Source organism: Ochotona princeps, chromosome 30 (assembly GCF_030435755.1).
Source record: "Ochotona princeps isolate mOchPri1 chromosome 30, mOchPri1.hap1, whole genome shotgun sequence".
Classification (NCBI taxonomy): Eukaryota; Metazoa; Chordata; class Mammalia; order Lagomorpha; family Ochotonidae; genus Ochotona; species Ochotona princeps.
Genome location: NC_080861.1, coordinates 489,050 through 507,160, shown reverse-complemented (window position 1 = coordinate 507,160; position 18,111 = coordinate 489,050). Strand labels below are relative to the sequence as shown.

Sequence of the window (18,111 nt, the reverse complement as noted above, 5' to 3'; positions counted from 1 at the left end):
GCATACCTAGCATAGCTAAGATCCACTACACACCTTGTATAGAAATGCATGGCTGATGGGAGCTCAGTGGGAAATGAAGCCTGCATTAAGCAGCAACTGCCCTTGCAACTTTCCTCCTGGGGCCCCAATGTAAGTGCATGTCTTGTCTTTCCTGGACACCACATCTGATGTCTCCGCAAAAATTCTTTATCTTTTTATAGATATTAGCAGAAATGGCTGGTAGGGGATTTTTTTAAAAAATCTATTTTTATTGGAAAGGCAGATCTACAGAGAAGGAGAGACAAAGAGAAAGAACTGCAATTTGCTGGTTCATTTCCAAAAGCTACAACAGCTGGACTAAGCTGGTCTGAAGTCAGGAGACTCTCCAGGTCCCCCTCACAGTGCAGGGGCCCAAGGCTCTGGGCCATCCTCCACTGCTTTTCCAGGCTATAAGCAGGGTGCTGGATGGAAAGTGGAGCAACTGGGACACAAACTGGTGCTCATATGGGGTGCAGGTTTTTGGGGCTGATGTTTAGGCAACTGAGCCATCGCACCAGTCTTCCCCCATCCTACCCCCTCCCCCGACAGAAGTTCCTGTCTTTGCAAGAGGAAGAATTCAGGAATGAGACAGATCAGTGGTAAGCAAGGTAGCTAGTGTAATGGGGCAGGTAAGCCCCTCTCCAGATTGACTCAGAATGACCAGCCATTCAGATGGGGATAAGCACATTTAGTAGTTTAGTGGTAAGAAATTACCTGGCTGGTCAGGTGGGTATCTTAGCTAACAACCAGGAGCTGAGGGCTGAAGGACATCTGTGGGCAGGTGGGCACCTCGGAAAAGGCTGAGAGTGCAGTGTGTGTGCTCAGACGGGGACCTTTAAAGGAACCAGGTTCAGGTCTTTGCACGACTCCTCCTTCCCCCGCCCTCTCCTGGACAAAGAGTTTGCTGGATTTTGAAACAGGTCAAATTCCTCCCACGGTTTTATGATCCATCTTATCACACTGGATAGCCATCTTGGCACCAGACAAACGGAATCTGCTTGGGGTACTCTCCTTGGGGGAAGACTAGGGCCACCTTTGAAGTGATTGGGAAACTTCGTAGTGTGAAAGTGTGGGCTGCTTTCAAGGCCTGCTTCCCTGGCTGCTGGCAGCTGCTACATTCGTTCTACAGGTGCACACACGGGCGAGTTTCTAACTTCCCACATAACCCAGGCACTATAGTTTATATTCTCTGTCTCTGTCATCCTATTGTAGGAGTGAGGCTCTAGGGCCAACCTACTTAGACTTCCCCAGGTCAGCAACTTGCTAGCTGGGTCACTTTGACAAATGCCCTAATTTGCTGTTGCTCAGTGTCCCCTCTGTCTCAGGGACCCTTATTAGCTTAGACACTTGCCTAGTACGTGCAGCCTTGCCTGGCACACAGCATGTGCTTACCAAGCTAAGACTGCTGGAGAGGGTCACTGTCCTCGCAGAGTAGCCACAAGGGAGGCTGGAGAGAGGAGGTCATCTCTGCCTTGTGACCTTTAAAGAAAGGGTGTGTCCATTTGAAAAGTCGAGAGAGAGTGTGCACTTCCACCCCTGTACAGTGGGGCAAGTCCAGCCAAGTGGCAGCCCAGAGGCTGCAACTCCACCTAGCTCTCGATTGAGGAGTGGCAGACTCCAGACCCGAGCCAGCATCGGCTGCCTCCCAGGCATTTTGACAGAACACAGGCACGGAATAGCTTTGATTCCAACAAGGGACTCCAATATGATGGCACATGGTTCTCCCAAGCTGGAGTTGAACTGACTGTGCCATAGCACCTGCCATTGAATGTGCTACTTTTTATCAAAAATAAAATGCAGAAAAATAAATACAATGACATCTTTCTGAGAGGATTAAAAAAAACCTCTCCCAACCTCCCACTAATGCAGCTGGCACACAGAAGTGTTTGCTTGTTTGTCACTCTCCGGCTCAAAACCTTCATCAACTTTTAGAACCCAGAGGCCAAGAAGGGCTCGAACCCGAGGCTAGATCCTAGCTTCATCCTGGAGCCTTTGAGCGGTCCCTGTTCTGAGAGAAACTACAACTCCCAGAAGACCCCCGGGCAGGCACTGGGAGGAGCACGTGACGGCGCATCTGACAGATACGCGTGGTCTCGGATCCACCCGCCCCTGGAGTCCTTCGCCTGGGGAGGCACCTGGGCGTGTTTGCATGCCAGGCCAGCGCCCTGGAAACCTCTCCTGCAGCCGGCTAGGGCCTGGGAAGCCAGATATCACGGGGCAGGCTGGTGACATCCCTGCGGCCCCGGGGCCCCTGGGCGGGGTGCGAGGGAAGCCGGGCGGGCGGCACTGTCCTGGCAGGGGTGACCGTCCCTCCGCGCCAGGAGGCAGGCGAGCCAGGAGGCTAAAAAACCGTGTTTTACTCCTTACTGGGCTGGGTGGCTGTGTCCCGCTATTTCCTAGATGCTTCTGCACCTTAACATCATGACCAGTTAATTACACATTTAAAATATAATCACCATGTTGTGAAACGCTAAGCACTCGCCCTTAGCTGCTGGGTTTCCTTTGTCCAAATAAAAGAATCAGCCACTGATCAGTACAATAAAAAAGGTGCTTTTAATTCTATTTGCCTGTTTTATTTAATCCTTGCAGACTTATTCCACATTTATTCTCTCTGCATCTCCGCCGCCGTGTCGCTGCTGCTCACGATCCCATTTTGGGAATCTCCATTTGTTTCTCCTTCCCGCTACCGAGCCCTTCTCGGCTATCCCAAGTGTCCTTTGGGATACCGTAAAGTTTCGGTTGCCGTCCGCGGGCCTCCCTGCACAAGCCTGAGCAGGGGTGCGAGGGCTACCCGGAGATGGACACGGGGAAGCCGGACTGCGGGGCACAATCCATGCCTGTCCGGGTTCCAGACGAGATGGGCTTCCGGGCTCGGAACCCAGGCGTTCTCCCCGGAGCCGCGGGCGGTCAGGGGCGGTCGGGGTGGTCAGGGGCGGTCAGGGGCGGTCGGGGTGGTCAGGGGCGGTCAGGGGTGGTCGGGGGCGGTCAGGGGTGGTCAGGGGTGGTCGGGGGCGGTCAGGGGTGGTCAGGGGTGATCAGGGGTGGTCAGGGGCAGTCCTAGGGGCGGTCAGGGGTGGTCAGGGGCAGTCCTAGGGGCGGCCAGGGGCAGTCCTAGGGGCTGTCACGGGCGGTGGGGGAAGTCAGGGGCAGCCACGGCCGCCTCGGCGGCCCTTCCATTGAGAAACCCCTCGGCCATCACGTGAGGGAGGCGAGCGGCGCGCGCGACGTCACGAGGCCCGGGCCAATGGGGGCCTCTGTTTATGTCGCGGCGTAGCGGGAGCCGACGAACGTTCTCGCCCCCGCCGGCCCTCAGGCTGCGGCTCCGGGAGATCACGGCGCTTCGCCCGCCGCCGCCGGCTCCTCGGCGCCCGCGTGCAGGCCCGCCGCCTCGGCCGGATCCGCGACCCCGCCTCGGCGCCTGGAGGACATGCGGGAGGGAGAATGAGCCAGAGAGACACGCTGGTGCATCTGTTTGCTGGGGGGTACGTCCCCGCGGGGAGCTCGGGCTGAGGGGGTGCGTCCCCGCGGGGAGCTGTGCTGGGCCCGGGGAGGGGCTGCAGCCGAAGCCCCCCGAGCACCCGCCGAGGTGCGAGCGAGCCGGGCTGCTGGGCCCCGCCGTGCCGCGCGAAGAGTGCGGAGGCCCAGGACAAAATGGGCGCCGGCGTCCCCGCCTTCCCGCGGCCGCACGTCGCTCACGCAGCGGACTCGGGCTGCCGATTTCCGGGCAGGCCGCCTGGGGCGAAGTTGGGGACTCGGGCGGTGCTGGGGGATCTTGGGTGGTGCTCGGGGGGTTTCAGACGGTGCTGGGGAGTTCGGGGGGTCTCGGGCGGTGCTGGGGGGTTCCGGCTTCCGGGGGAGCTCAGGCAGGGCTTGAGCCGTGCTCGCGGTCTTGGATGGTGCTGGGGGGGTTTCAGGCGGTGTTGAGGGGCTCCGGCTGCCTGGGGGGAGTGGGCTTGGGCGGTGCTCGGGTGCCCGGGGCGTGCCGGTTGGCTCCCAGGTGCAGGTGGGAGATGGCGTGCAGCTGGGGTGGTCTTGGGGTGGAAAGCAACCCTCCTGTGCACAGTCGCCGCTTTTCTGCTACTCGGATTAGGGGTGGGAGAGGTCAGACGCCTTGGAGAAGGTTTTCCGGGTACCCGGTTAGAACTAAACCCGGAGTTCAGATCTCGAATGGCCACCCTAGCTCACCGAGCTGGGCAAGGATTCCCTGTAGGGTTGTTTCCTCCAGATTTGGAAGCCTTTTACCAGTTCTTGATGGGCGGAGACGACGAAGCTGAACTAGCCTAGACATCTGTTCCAAGTAGTAGCGCGTCCTGAGGCCCGCAGTTTGATTTTAGATACGCAGCAAGAAGAATATTGAAGAAATACAAGATGCAGCGGTGTTCAGGGTGAGCCGCACTAGCTGACTGTCACAGTGTGGCAATAGCTTCCTTAGGTCAGAACACACTGTCGAAGAAATATCAATGATGGGGCAGCCATAGTTTTAGCATGGATTCCCTTAGTTCATGGTACCCAGTTTAGTTTGCTTTCTAGAAGATATGCTGCCAGGAATTGATCAGTTGTTTTTGAATACAGAAGCTGTGTAGATGTTTGCAGTGTTATGCAAATAGTTGCATTCCCTCAACAACTACCCCTGAGGTAACTTCTCAAAGGGCCCCCTGCGCATTCTGTGCTAAGTGGACCAAGCCCTTCCATTGCTTCTTTGTAAAATGAGGGGATTGTACTGTGTATGATCTCAAAAGCTTTTCCCCTTAGATTCTAATATTTCTGTTAATCCTGCATTCAGGATTCACATGTCAAATTTTGTTAAAATGTGAAGCACACTCCTTTGAGATACATGTTGACTGAATTGGAAGAATTTTAAAGTTTGGATTTCAAGGTCTACCACTTTATTGTATATACCAGCGCATGTAGTTTTTTTGTGAGAGAAGTGATAGTAGATGTGTTTTGTATAAACAGGAATTGAGGAAGGGGATAAAGGGGGAATTTCCAGGTAAGACTTGTATGCAAGTTCTGTGGAGCGTGAAATGAGGTGCTCGTGCTGTCCGGCAGCTGCCCTGCCTGGGTCATTGCTGTGCCTGCATCTTAGTTTTGTGTTTGTGTGGTTGCAAAAGAGCTTTTCATCTGACAGGCTTTTTTAGTGAGACTTTAGAACCAGGAAGGTGAGGAAAGCCAGCTGGATTAGTCTGTTCAAAATATGGAAAAATACCAAAGTCTAAACATTTCCTTATTCAAGATCAGGCCGTTTTTTGTGCTTATAACGTGAAAGTTAAGTAATCCTGTAAGATCCTACCAGCCCTCATATAAATTCAATTCCTTGGAATATTCTGGAAGTTTGTGCTTAGCATTGTGCAAACACAAAGCAGCCAGTTGTTGGTAGCATTGTTCTTAACTGAAGCAGTCATTTGTAGCATGCTCTCACTTAAAAATGCTTATTCTGATAGAATTATGTAAACTGGAGGTTAACATTGTTTTCACTTTAATACTAACCATATAGGGTAAAAAGAGTGGTCTTTGGAGTGTTGTGTGGTAGGGACAGCGTTGTTGTAATGGCATAGAGGGAAGGGTGCCCTGCCGTCTCCTGCGTTCTCCCACCTAGCACACACATCAACACACCACCCCAGCTGAGGTACTGCATCAAACCTCCCAAAGTACGAGCTGAAATTTTTCTAAGTTGCTTTTCTCGGGTGTCTGCTTTGGTAGCAAAAATACAGGTAGTACAGGAGAGAACTAACTATGCAGGAAAAGACCCTAAGATATGAGCGCAGTATTGCCAGAGTAGTGGAGCCTTATTGGGCCGTTAGCACTGGGCAGTGGGTTAAATGTCGCAATGCCAGCATCTCACATGGGGGCATTGTTCGAGTGCCAGCTGCTCCACTTCTTCTGCACCTGCCTGTTAATGCGCCTGGGATAAGTATGGGGCATGGCTCAAGGACCTGGGCAGACTGGGCCGGATGGAGTTCCTGACTTCAGCCTGCAGCAGCAGTCAGGGAGTGGCTTTCCCTCTCCTTTCCCCTCTGCCCTGGCTGACTACCTGACACAAGGCCAAGTAGAGGAAACTTGGCTGTTTGACCAAGAATGTTAGGTCCAACTAAATTGGAGGGAGTAGCAGACACTGTAAGAAGTGGTTAGATCCTGGTTGGGTTTTAAATGTAGGGGAAAAGAGTAAGAGTAACTTCAGGGTGTTTAGCCGGGTATCCAGAAAGATGGAGTTGTTAGCTGAAATGGACAGGGTTGTAGATGGAGCAGGGCTGGAGGAAGAGAGAGCAAAAGTTCCATTTTTAGACCTGCCCAATTAATTTTGTGTTTCTGTAGAAAAATTTTCCCTTAGAGAGACGGATTTTGGAGCTGCTAGTTCACTCCTCAGTGCCTGCAACAGCCAGAGCCAGGAGTCATCATCTGTTGCCTCCCAGGATCTACATCAGCAGGAAGCCAGAATTGGAAATGGAGGCAGGATGTGAACCCAGGCACCCCAAAAAGCTCCTTAGCCAGATGGCAAATACCTGCCCCCGTCCCGAGTCTGAGGAGTGAAGAGGTCGTGGACAGTTATTTAGGTGACTGCATACAGTGATCTGTAGGAAAGAGAGGTGGACTGGATAGAAATGGGCATCGGACCACAGGTGGTGCCATCAGTCCCTAGATGTCACTAAGGGAGGGAAATTACGGAAGAAAGGACCAAGGGCTGGGGATCCCAGTAAGACAAGGGGAAGAACCAGGGCCAACATGATGACTCAACAGGCTTACACTGTGTCCTGTGGTGCCAACATGCCAGATAGGTACTAGTTCATGGCCTGGATGCTTCACTTCCAGCCAGCTCCCTGCTGCTGGCCCAAAGCCTTGAAACTATACCTGCGTAGGAGATCCAGAAGAAGTTCCTGGCTCCTAGGTTTCAGATCAGCTCAGCTCCAGCCATTGCGGCCATTTGGGGAGTGAACCAGTGGGTGCAATATCTCTCTTTGTCTCCTCCCCATTCTCTCTGTAAAATCTGCCTTCCCAATAAAAATAAATAGCTTTACAAAAGAAGAAGAGGAGGAAGAACTAGGCTCGAAAGGAATCAAGAAATGTGATGTCCTGAGATCTGTAGGAAGCAAATGTGTCTCAGGAAGGAGTGAGGGTCCAGCTGTCCGCTGCCGCTCTCATAGATAGTGAGCTCCGAAAGTTCTTACCCACAGCAGTGGGGGCACTCTTGGTGGCAGACAGGGCAGGAGAGCCAGAGTCTCCTGGCTGTGGGAGAGACATTGGAGACAAGAATTGTATCCTTTTGAAATTTCCTATCCATGTGAACAAAGACGCAAAGCAGTGGTGTTTCTGTAGTGAGGTGACAGTTCACTGTTTTCCTGCAGATGGACACTGCAAGTGTGTGCGCTGTGCCGTGTACATCTGTGCTTCCATCTGTGCTTCTGTGCTGCTCACCGGCACTTTGGCCTTGCTTCAGCATTCAAAATGAGAATAGCTTCATTTTTTCCTGTCCCAAAATGCTACATGTATCTTTAAAAATATTCTTTTAGTCTCTTTTGTTTTTGTATCTACCTCATTTCACGTTTGTTTCCCTTACTATTTTAAAAATTTGTTTCTTGCCCAAACACAAGCTTTGGAGAAAATATTACTACAGTTTCTTGGCAGAATGTTGTTAATGGGTTTTATAGAATTTCCAAGCTAGGCTATACATGTTGAGACCAGAAACCTCCTTGCGTTTGGCTCGCACTTGAGCGGAGCCTGCAGTGAGTGTTTCCTAATCTGGCCAAGGGCCAAGTAAGTGAACTGCAGTGGAGACTGTGTGAGCAGGAAACTGACAAGATACTTGAACCTATTGTTTTAAAAAGTTAAGCACTGGTTGTCTGAGAGCAGGTTTGCTTAAAGTAAGCAAAAATGAATTGTAAAGTACCTTTTTAAATATACACTATCACACACTTAATTGTTGGATCTCATCAGAAAATATTTTGTCCATGTATAAGTCACGTGTGCTCGAAGCGCTGCTGTTGAGAACACGCCTGACGACTGTTCTTTCTAGACCTTCCCTTGCAGAAGCCCTGAGTGCCTCAGGTCTCCCCGCAGCCTGGGAAGGGTCTTGGAAGCTAGGCAGGAGGCTCTCCGGCTGAAAGGGCTGCGTGTCTGAGCCCCTGACCGGGGGTCCTAACTGCACAGGGCTGGGATTGCTCTGCCTGCTGTCCATGTGAGTCCCGTGCACAGCTTCTGCTCCGCTCATCTCCCATGCCCGGCCGCACATTCCTGTGCTGCCGACACTGCTGTGGGAGACTGGCATGAGGCCTCTGGTAGAGGCCTTGCTCCTTGTAATGTACGCTAACTTGACAAGCCTGTGAAAACATCTTTTACCCTCAAGTTCCAGAAGGTATGTAGTAATCACAGTGTAGAAAAGCTTGCCTTCTTTGCCCATTCTGGTCCTTGTAGCTAACCTCATACTCTTTCTGGTCAAATTGCACCTAAATTATACCACAGGTGTTTCCAATTGCAGAGCATCCTGTTAGTTGGTTATGAAACCCATTTGGTTTATTTGTGACTCTTTTTCTTTTTTAAAAATGTATTTATTTAAAAAACACATTTACATAGTAAAGAAGAGATAGATCTGTCTGCTGGTTCACCCCCAAGTGGCTGAGTTGAGCTAATCTGAAGCTAGGTGCCAAGAGCTTCTTCCTGGCCTTCCTTGTGGGTGCAGGGGCCCACGAGCTTGGGCTGTCCTCCACTACTCTCCAGGACATAAGCAGAGAGCTGGATGGGAAGTGGAGCAGCCAGGTCATGAACCTGCACCCATAGGGGATGCTGGCAATGGAGGCAGAGTGTTAGTTTGCTCTGAAGCCACACTGGCTGGCCCTGTAACCCACCCTTTCAACAAGGATAAATGTACGCATTGATCTCAAAATTTTCTATGTCAAAATAAGCTCATCTTTTTATTCCGTTTTCTTTCTTTTTTAAGGATTTATTTATTTTTATTGGAAATACAGATATACAGAGGAGGAGAGACAGAGAGGAAGATCTTCCGTCCGATGATTCACTTCCCAATTGAGCACAACAACCAGTGCTGTGCTGATCCAAAGCCAGGAACCGCGAACCTCTTCCGGGTCTTTCACGCAGGTGCAGGGTCCCAAAGCTTTGGGTCGTCCTCAACTGCTTTCCCAGGCCACAAGCAGGGAGCTGGATGGGAAGTGGAGCTGCTGGGATTAGAAACAGTGCCCATAAGGGATCCGGCATGTTCAAGGTGAGGACTTTAGCCGAAGGCCACGCCGCCGGGCCCTTAATTCCGTTTTCTATGAAGCTTTATTTATTTGTGAATGGGAGCTCTTCTATGAAACTTTAAAAAAATATGCTTTGAAAGGCAGACACAGAGAAATGGAGAGAGCATCCAACTGCCTGTTCCTCTGAAGGCCCACACTGGCTGGGGTCAGGGTCCAGGTGTCCATGAGCGGGTGGTGCTTCACTGTTCTTCCCAGGATCTACATTGGCAGGGAGCCTGGCGGGAAACCAAGCTAGGCGGGGACCCAGGACTGTGCTGTGGGATCGCAGCTTTATGAAGCACAGGGACCCAGAACTGTGCTGCAGAAGTGGGTTCTGGATCACAGCTTTATGAAGCGCTCTCATTTCCAAGAAGTACTTGTGTATGCTTGTGGGTGAGCCACGTTTTAATATAAAACGTTTCTCATTTGTTGAAATCAAAGATTTGAAAGCCACTGATAAAGGAGAGAGCAAGGCTGAGAAGCAGGCAGCAGTTTGTTCTTTAACTGGCTGTTAACTTGGAGCAAGTAACTTCTTTTGCAAAAAAGCTTGTATGTTTTTGCCTACAAAGCTGAACGAGATACAGTCTCCTGCCTTTTAACATTTAGGTTGCAAATGCTGTGATGTTCATTTACTTAGCCATGCTTTTTGGGCCTTAAGTGTTGTCACAGATGGAACAAAATTGCTGCCTCCCTGATACTCACATTCTAGGGCAGATAAGGCAAATGTCCTGTTTCTGTGTTGGTGGCAGTATTTGTGCTAGAGAACAGGTTAGAGGGCAAATAGAAAGGTGAGTGTGGTCTTTACACAGTGGTCAGGCAGGGCATTGCTAGCAAAGATAAGAAAGAAACAGTGCACCTACTTGAGGAGACAGGAATAGTGCAGGCTTAGAAACAGCTCAGAGATCCTTAGGCAGGAGCGAGTTGGGTGCCTTCAGCTCTGGTCAGTAGATGCCATTGTGGCCCTACAGTGAGAGCGCCTGGACGGTGAGAATAGGTCATGTGAAGTTGGACAGGTTATTGTAAGGAGTAGTACAAAGTCCCTGGGGATACGGGGCGATACGGAGCTGGGAAAGGGTAAAGGCAGAGTGCTGCTATCAGTAAGACCCTATAGTGGCTGCAAGAATGGTGGACAGTGAAGCCAGTTTGGTTGGTTTATGACCCCTTTTTCAGGACACGAGTGGCAAGAAGCAGTCACAATTCTGCCTTAGATCTTAAAGGTTCAGATCTACGGCACTTGGGCTGAATGGGTCATTTGTTCTCATCTGGATTGGTTATTATGAGGGAGAGGGGTTGGTTGCAGAAACTTGTCAGTATTGAAAGGTGCTTGAAGGCTTGCATTGTGGTGCAGTGGGTTAAGCTGCCACCTGCAGTCCAGCACCCCAAATGCCAGTTCAAGTTCCAGCTGCTCTGGCTCCCTGCTGAAGTGCCTGGGAATGCAACACAAGGTGATCCAGGCACCCGAGCTCTTCCTTCCGTGTGAGAGACCCGGAATACAGAACTCGAGGTTCCTAATTCAGCCAGTGGCCATCGGAGAGTGATTATCTGTTCATGCTCCCTCCCTCTCCCTCCCCTCCCCTCCCCTCCTGTTCCTCTCCTCCTCTTCCTCCCTGCTTCTTTCCCAGATTCCCTCTCTCAGCAGCTCTGCCTTTTGAATTAAAAAAAAAAATTTGAAAACTGTAATCTCCATCCCTTGAGCATTCATCCGGCTGCCTTTCAGAAAGTGAGCCACAGGCTTGCTGCTCTCAGAGTCCTTCCTGTGTTCAGGCTTTCTGAATTCCTGAAACTTGGAGTTCCATGCTTGGTGGGCAGGTTCACTCTTCAAGCCTTTGTTTAAAGGTAACCAAAGGGGCACTGTGGAACAGCCAACAGCTGACGGAGAGTCTGTCTCCGTTTCCCTTCTAACTTCTTACTGATGCAGGAGTCACCCAATGAGTGCTTAACTACTTGGCTCCCTCCCAGCCAGAGGCAAGACAGATTTCCTGGCTTCTGGCTCCTCAGTGTGACCCAAAAGATGGCTTCCTGGCTCTTTGGGGAATGACCAGCAGGTGAAAAATCTCTCTCTCTTCCTCTCTGTCTCTTCAAATGAATAAAACATAACTTTAAAATGTTTCCAAATCCTGCACCCAAAGCAGCCATTGTTAAAAACAGGTGCCCATTGGTGACAAGGCAAGTGGGCCTAACCTGCTCACTTCTGCATCATTGCCCAGAAGTGACATACGGGATTGTGTGGGAAACTGGCACACTGTTTTCTAAAATGCCTGTGCCTATTTTCCTTCCCAGCAGCCATGGAAGAGCTGTCTGGCTGTTCTTCAGCCTTATTGTCAGAGCTTTAACCTTCAGCCCCTGATGGGTGCACAGCTCCTGGATTTCTGTGTCGTTGAAGAGCTGTCTGAGCCTCCTTAACTGGGCTGTTTCTGGGCATGAGCACGTAGGCATGGGATTCGCAAGAACTCGTCGCTGTTTCCCTTTTCTATCAGAGCAGCCTTGAGTTTCAGTGAAGTTTGTTTTCTCAGTTTTCTCTCTTGTGAGTCACGCTTTTTCTGTTGCTCACCCCAAGTCAGATTTCTCATTCCACAGCTATACAGTTATTTCTGTGATCCGTTTTAAGTAGCTTATCTTTTATAATGATTTCTCATGTTAAATTTTACTTGGCATTAATGTTAAAATGCCATTTCCTTGTGCCATTTATTATACCTGTGTGTCATGTGTGTGTTTTAGAATTAGTTTATTGCTGTGGAGGGCACCTTGTCTCTCCCATCCTTCAGTATTAAAAGGTGCATGTGGAGGCGCACAGTAGCCTCCCACCCAGCTGCCCTATCTTGCTCCTTGGCTGCGTCCACTGCTGTCCTCCGTGCTCTGCCTCTGTGGCCACCAGGGCTTCACCGGGTAGCTGCTACTGTTATTTCCACTCTTGCATTTAAAATCGTGATTACTCAGCTGATCTTTTATGTATCTTTTAAGCAGTATTTATGTAATTTATTAAGAGCATTTTTGTATTATTCTAATGATCAGTGTTTATTTCACGTATACACATTTATATGGTTTTCGATTTAAGATCTTCCATGCACTGGTTCACTCCCCAAATGGCCTCAATGGTTGGAGCTGAGTTGATCCAAAGCCAGGAGCCTCTTCCTGGTCTCCCATGTGGGTGCAGGGTCCCAAAGCTTTGGGCCATCCTCCGCTGCTTTCCCAGGCTAAAAGCAGGAAGCTGAATGGGAAGTGGAGCAGCTAGCAGGGGGAGCATTGGCCGATTGAACCATCATGGCAGGCCCTCAAATAGATTTTACAACTGAGTCTGCCTACCATTCAACCATGCATCACCTGTGGGTACTGATGCTGAGTGTCCAGATTCTTTGAAATATGATTATCAAAGGACCATTTCTTGAATTTGAAAGATGGTTGTACCTCAAGTGTTTTAAGAGGAGGCAGAACCACAGCTCGTCATAGGCAAGGAACACTAAATCCCCCTTCAAGTGGTATTTAAATACCTAATAAGTTGCTAGTGAATCTTAGCAACCTTTTCAAGTCTTCACCTAAGTACTTTGCTAAGTAGATGTTAAACTTGATTGTTCTTGACTACTGAAGGCATTTGTATGCAGTTGTAAATTTACCGTTCTTATTTTTAGCTTTATTACATTGGGCTGCGGCTCTGCTTGAGTGTTGAGCTCTGTTCTTTTTGCAGATGTGGCGGTACAGTGGGAGCTATTCTGACATGTCCGCTGGAGGTTGTGAAGACAAGGCTGCAGTCCTCATCCGTGACACTGTACATCTCTGAAGTTCAGCTCAACGCCACGGCCGGGGCCAGCGTCAACCGTGTCGTGTCACCGGGCCCTCTCCATTGCCTAAAGTGAGAGCGTGCCCAGCGTGCTTCTTAGTCCTTTTACCTTGTGGGGTCCGTGTGTGCGCATTCTGCCACATTTTGGTTTTTAAGATAATGTAGCTCAAAAATAATAATGTAGGTTTTTTTTATTTATTTATTTATTTACTTGAAAGATGGAGTTACAGAAAGAGAGAGAGAGGTCTTACCTGCAGTTTCTGCAATGGTCAGAGCTGGGATGGTTGGAAGCCAGGAGTGTCTCCTGGGTCTCCCACGTTGGTGCAAGGACCCAAGGACTTTGGGCCATCTTCCACTGCTTCCCCAGGCCATTAACAGGGCACTGCTTCTCTAGTGCCCACACGGGATGCCGGAGTTGCTGGTGAGGGCTTCACCTGCTATACCACAGCACCTGCCCCCAATTCTTTAAAGGCAGAGGGACAGGTCGGGAAAGAGAGATCTACTGTTTCACTACCCACGTGACTGTGACATTGGAAGTTGGGCCAGCCAGATAAACCCAGGGGCCAGAAAGTCCATCTTGGTCTAACACATGGATAGCGGAGACCCATTGGGCCACTGTCCACTTGCCTGAGCCGCCAGGAGGTGATTGGAGCAAGAAGCAGTGCACTGCAGGGCGGGATGCCAGCTTCCTGGGCAGTGCCTGAACCCACTGCGGGGCGGGGCAGGGCGGGATGCCAGCTCCCTGAGGAGGCCTGAACCCACTGCTGGGCGGGGCGGGATGCCAGCTTCCTGAGGAGGCCTGAACCCACTGCGGGGCGGGGCGGGATGCCAGCTCCCTGAGGAGGCCTGAACCCACTGCGGGGCGGGTTGGGATGCCAGCTCCCTGAGGAGGCCTGAACCCACTGCGGGGCGGGGCAGGATGCCAGCTTCCCGGACAGTGCCTGGGAATGCAAATCTCAGCCACATTTTAGAAGTTTGAAGACAAATGTAACGACAGCTTTGTTACTTTTAAATTATATTCAATAGGACTGGAAATTTCAAATGAAGAAGGCTAGATGAATAATACATTGTTTCTAATCATATATTTAAACTATTTTCCTACCTTTATCCAATGAATATTTTCTAAAGATGTTATCAGTATTTTATTTTAGATTCTTTATTCTTTTATGAACTGAGATACTGTTAATTCTTTTTACATCTGTTTTTAATTTTCCAAATACTCAAAACAAGTACACCCAATGAATGGCCGTCTAGTTTTTATGTAACCTGAGACTTAAAAGTAGGATTATTCTGATTTTTAGAAGCTGCTCAGTGTGTGTGGCATCCCCTGATGGTTCTTTAAGGATTTGCCTTTACATTTTTTTTTTTTTAGGATTTATTTTTATTACAAAGTCAGATCTATAGAGAGAGAGGAGGAGAGACAGAGAGGAAGATCTTCCATCCGATGATTCACTCCCCAAGTGAGCCGCAACAGGCCCATGCGCACCGATCCAAAGCCGGGAACCTGGAACCTCTTCCAGGTCTCCCACGTGGGTGCAGGGTCCCAATGCACTGGGCCGTCCTCAACTGCTTTCCCAGGCCACAAGCAGGGAGCTGGATGGGAAGTGGAGCTGCCGGGATTAGAACCGGCGCCCATATGGGATGCCGGGGCGTTCAAGGCGAGGACTTTAGCCGCTAGGCCACGGTGCCGGGCCCGATTAATTTTGAATTTAAAATTCAGCTGCAATATAATGAAGTGTAATCAAATGTAAAGGCGGGGGGCCCGGTGACGTGGCCTAGTGGCTAAAGTCCTCGCCTTGCAAGCACCGGGATGCCATATGGGCGCCGGTTCTAATCCCGGCAGCTCCACTTCCCATCCAGCTCCCTGCTTGTGGCCTGGGAAAGCAGTTGAGGACGGCCCAGTGCATTGGGACCCTGCACCCACGTGGGAGACCTGGAAGAAGTTCCTGCCTCCTGGCTCCGGATCGGCACAGCACCGGCCGTTGCGGCTCACTTGGGGAGTGAATCATCGGATGGAAGATCTTCCTCTCTGTCTCTCCTCCTCTGTGTATATCTGGCTGTAATATAATGAATAAATCTTTACTATGAAGATCATGTTTAACATGTCTAAGCTTGTGTGCATAGCTGGACCGTGCATGTCTGCCTTATCAGCTCGCGGGGCCGATCTGTTTGAACTGAGCTCGATCCTGTTTACTTTGTGGTTGCAAATAAGCTCATCCTGTGTATTTATCTTGGCTACCAGAAGATTTCAACCACTTTTCCCCCATCCCCAAGCTTGGTTACCTCAGTACCTCAGCAGGTAGAATAAAACTGTTAACAATTTTGAATTTAACTGTCATAATTATGGATACTGTTTGATTCCTGATTTAAAGAAAAGTAATTGAATATCACTATTTTAACATTTGTTAAAAATGTTTAACATTCTTCCTTTGTCTTCTGTGATACCTTTTTAAACTAGTTTTTCAGCAGTTGTACATTTTTCTCATGACTGATGCCCCTGGGATCTGTGTGTTCCTCGGGTTTCAGCCCTGCTGTAGACTTTTTGAGTGCTCGCTTGCTTAGTCCTCATTGAGGCCAGTAATGGGGCCTGCCGTGGCTCTCTCAGTGAGGGGAAGGTTGCTTTGTGTCTTGGAGTTAGCTCAGCAGTGTTGAGCGGCATGGTCAGGCCCTCAACTTAGACCCTTAATTTAGCATCAAGCTCAACTGCTTTAAGAGAGTTTTTTTTTTAACTTTTTTTTCAGATAATGAATTTGCATTATAGTCAATGTCTTAATGCTGCATTAAACAAATAAGAAATAAAAAGAGCATAGTTAAGCAAGAATATAAGGAAGAGCTATAAACAGTAATAAAATAAAAATATACCACTCATCAAGAGATCATTTTTTTTTTTTAAAGATTTATTCAGTTTATTACAAAGTCAGATATACAGAGAGGAGGAGAGACAGAGAGGAAGATCTTCCTTCCGATGTTTCACTCCCCAAGTGAGCCACAACGGGCCGGTGCGCGCCGATCCGAAGCCGGGAACCAGGAACCTCTTCTGGGTCTCCCACGCGGGTGCAGGGTCCCAATGCATTGGGCCGTCTTCGACTGCTTTCCCAGGCCACAAGCAGGGAGCTGGATGGGAAGTGGAGCTGCCGGGATTAGAACCGGCGCCCATATGGGATCCCGGGGCGTTCAAGGCGAAGACTTTAGCCGCTAGGCCACGGTGCCGGGCCCAAGAAATCATTCTTAAACATGTAAATGTTTGAGAACTGTTTTTGCGTAGCAGGTCTGTTAACTATGTTAATTTGTGTTCTTGTCAGCTCTGGAACTTCACTGAATGTGTTATTCTTAGAAAGCCTGTGTGATGCAGGCACACTTCTGCTGCTTGCTCTGCTGAGCATATGTGTATCTGGGGGTGTTCAGAGTTTGCTGCTGAATGTCTGTTACTTGGCTCAGCATAGTTCTCGGTGTGAAGGCCTGCTTGGCATGTTCTGTTGCTCCAATCCATGCAGAGTACAGTAGATGCCACCTGGGGGCAGGGACGGGTGCCACCTGGGGGCAGGGACGGGTGCCGGCTGAGGGCAGGGACGGGTGCTGCCATACCCTAAGCTGCTCAGGCGCAAATGGAAGACTTGAAAACCTCAAAGGAACCACCTTTTTTTTTTTTTAAAGATTTATTTATTTTTATTGGAAAGGCAGATATACAGAGAGGAGAGACAGAGAGGAAGATCTTCCGTCCGATGGTTCAGTTCCCAAGTGGCTGCAACAGCCAGAGCTGAGCCAATCCGAAGCCTGGAGCCTCTTCTGGGTCTCCCACGCAGGTGCAGGGTCCCAAGGCTTTGGGCCGTCCTCAACTGCTTTCCCAGGTCACAAGCAGGGAGCTGGATGGGAAGTGGAGCTGCCAGGATTAGAACCAGTGCCCATATGGGATCCTGACACTTTCAAGATGAAGACCCTAACTGCTGTGCTATCACGCCGGGCTCCCACCTCTTTTTTCTTTTTAGATTTAGATTTATTTATTTACTTGAAAGGGCACACTGAGGGGAGCAGGGAGGGAGAGGGCTCTTCCCTCAACTGTTGAGGGCGGGTCGGCCAGAAGTAAGGAGCCTGGCACTCCAGCTGGGTTTGCCTCCTGAGTCTTGTGCTGCCCTCCCAGGCCTGGGAGCAGACTGCGGCCTCAAGCCTGTGTCTGTGTGGGACCCTAGTGTCACAGGCAACGCCCCACATGCTGCATCACAGCCTCTCCCTTTTTGTTGGAAATTGGACTTGCTGGCAAAGAACCTAAAATTGAGAAAATTTGAAGTAAGAATAGCAGTCATGGGGAAATAGATGTAGAACTCTCTAGTGTGTATTTTTTTACTCTTAGGAAAGAACCTGAACTGAGTATTTTTAGTAACCCTAGTAAATCAGTTATTAATCTTTAATGATTTACCATGTCATACAAAAGCCGATTTTCCTAAGTAAGGTTAAGTGACCACAAAAGCATATTGTGTTATAGTACAAGCATGGAATTTCGTTCTGATTTTGCCATTTAAGTAAATCTTTAAAGTACCAGCATTGGAAGGTTATTTTGTTCTAATATATTTTTCTCTTTCAGGGTAATCTTAGAAAAAGAAGGGCCTCGCTCTCTGTTTAGAGGATTAGGCCCCAATTTAGTAGGGGTAGCCCCTTCCAGGTAAACACATTTTTTTATAAAGTTAAAGATATTGTTTCACAGCACCTAGGCTTAATCATTGTATGTATAGATTTGTCTGTTATTTCCAAAAACCAACTCTTCTTTTTTATCTTTTGTGCCTCGTGCTAAGTGTAGGTTTGTTGTTTTCTTCCTTTTCTAAGTGTTTGAGTTGCATCATTAGATGGTTTATTGGAAGTGAATTTTTTCTTTGTTGTATCCAGTCACTGCTAAAGCTTCTCTTGCTTGTGCTTTGCACGTATGCCACAGGTTTGGCATGTTTCCATTTCCATTTACTTGAAGACAGTTTTAAATTTCCTCTTTGATTTCTTGCTTGCTGTGTTGATGGTTGAGGAATACATTGCTTAGCTTCCATGTAGTTGTATGATTTGCAGAGTGTCTCTTGCTGTTATTTTCTAGTTTTATTGTATTGCGGT

General features: G+C 49.3%; 1 protein-coding gene across 1 annotated transcript in view; it reads left to right on the top strand.

Annotated features, from left to right (window-relative positions):
- The first annotated feature begins 3,191 nt into the window (after positions 1-3,191).
- SLC25A36 (solute carrier family 25 member 36) overlaps positions 3,192-18,111 on the top strand; it is a 29,130-nt gene continuing 14,210 nt past the window's right edge. Inside the window, exons 1-3 of the mRNA XM_058657021.1 lie at positions 3,192-3,500; positions 12,928-13,092; positions 17,600-17,677. Of these exons, the coding sequence (XP_058513004.1) occupies positions 3,460-3,500; positions 12,928-13,092; positions 17,600-17,677 (284 nt within the window). The 5' untranslated portion in view covers positions 3,192-3,459. The remainder of the gene's footprint in view (positions 3,501-12,927; positions 13,093-17,599; positions 17,678-18,111) is intronic.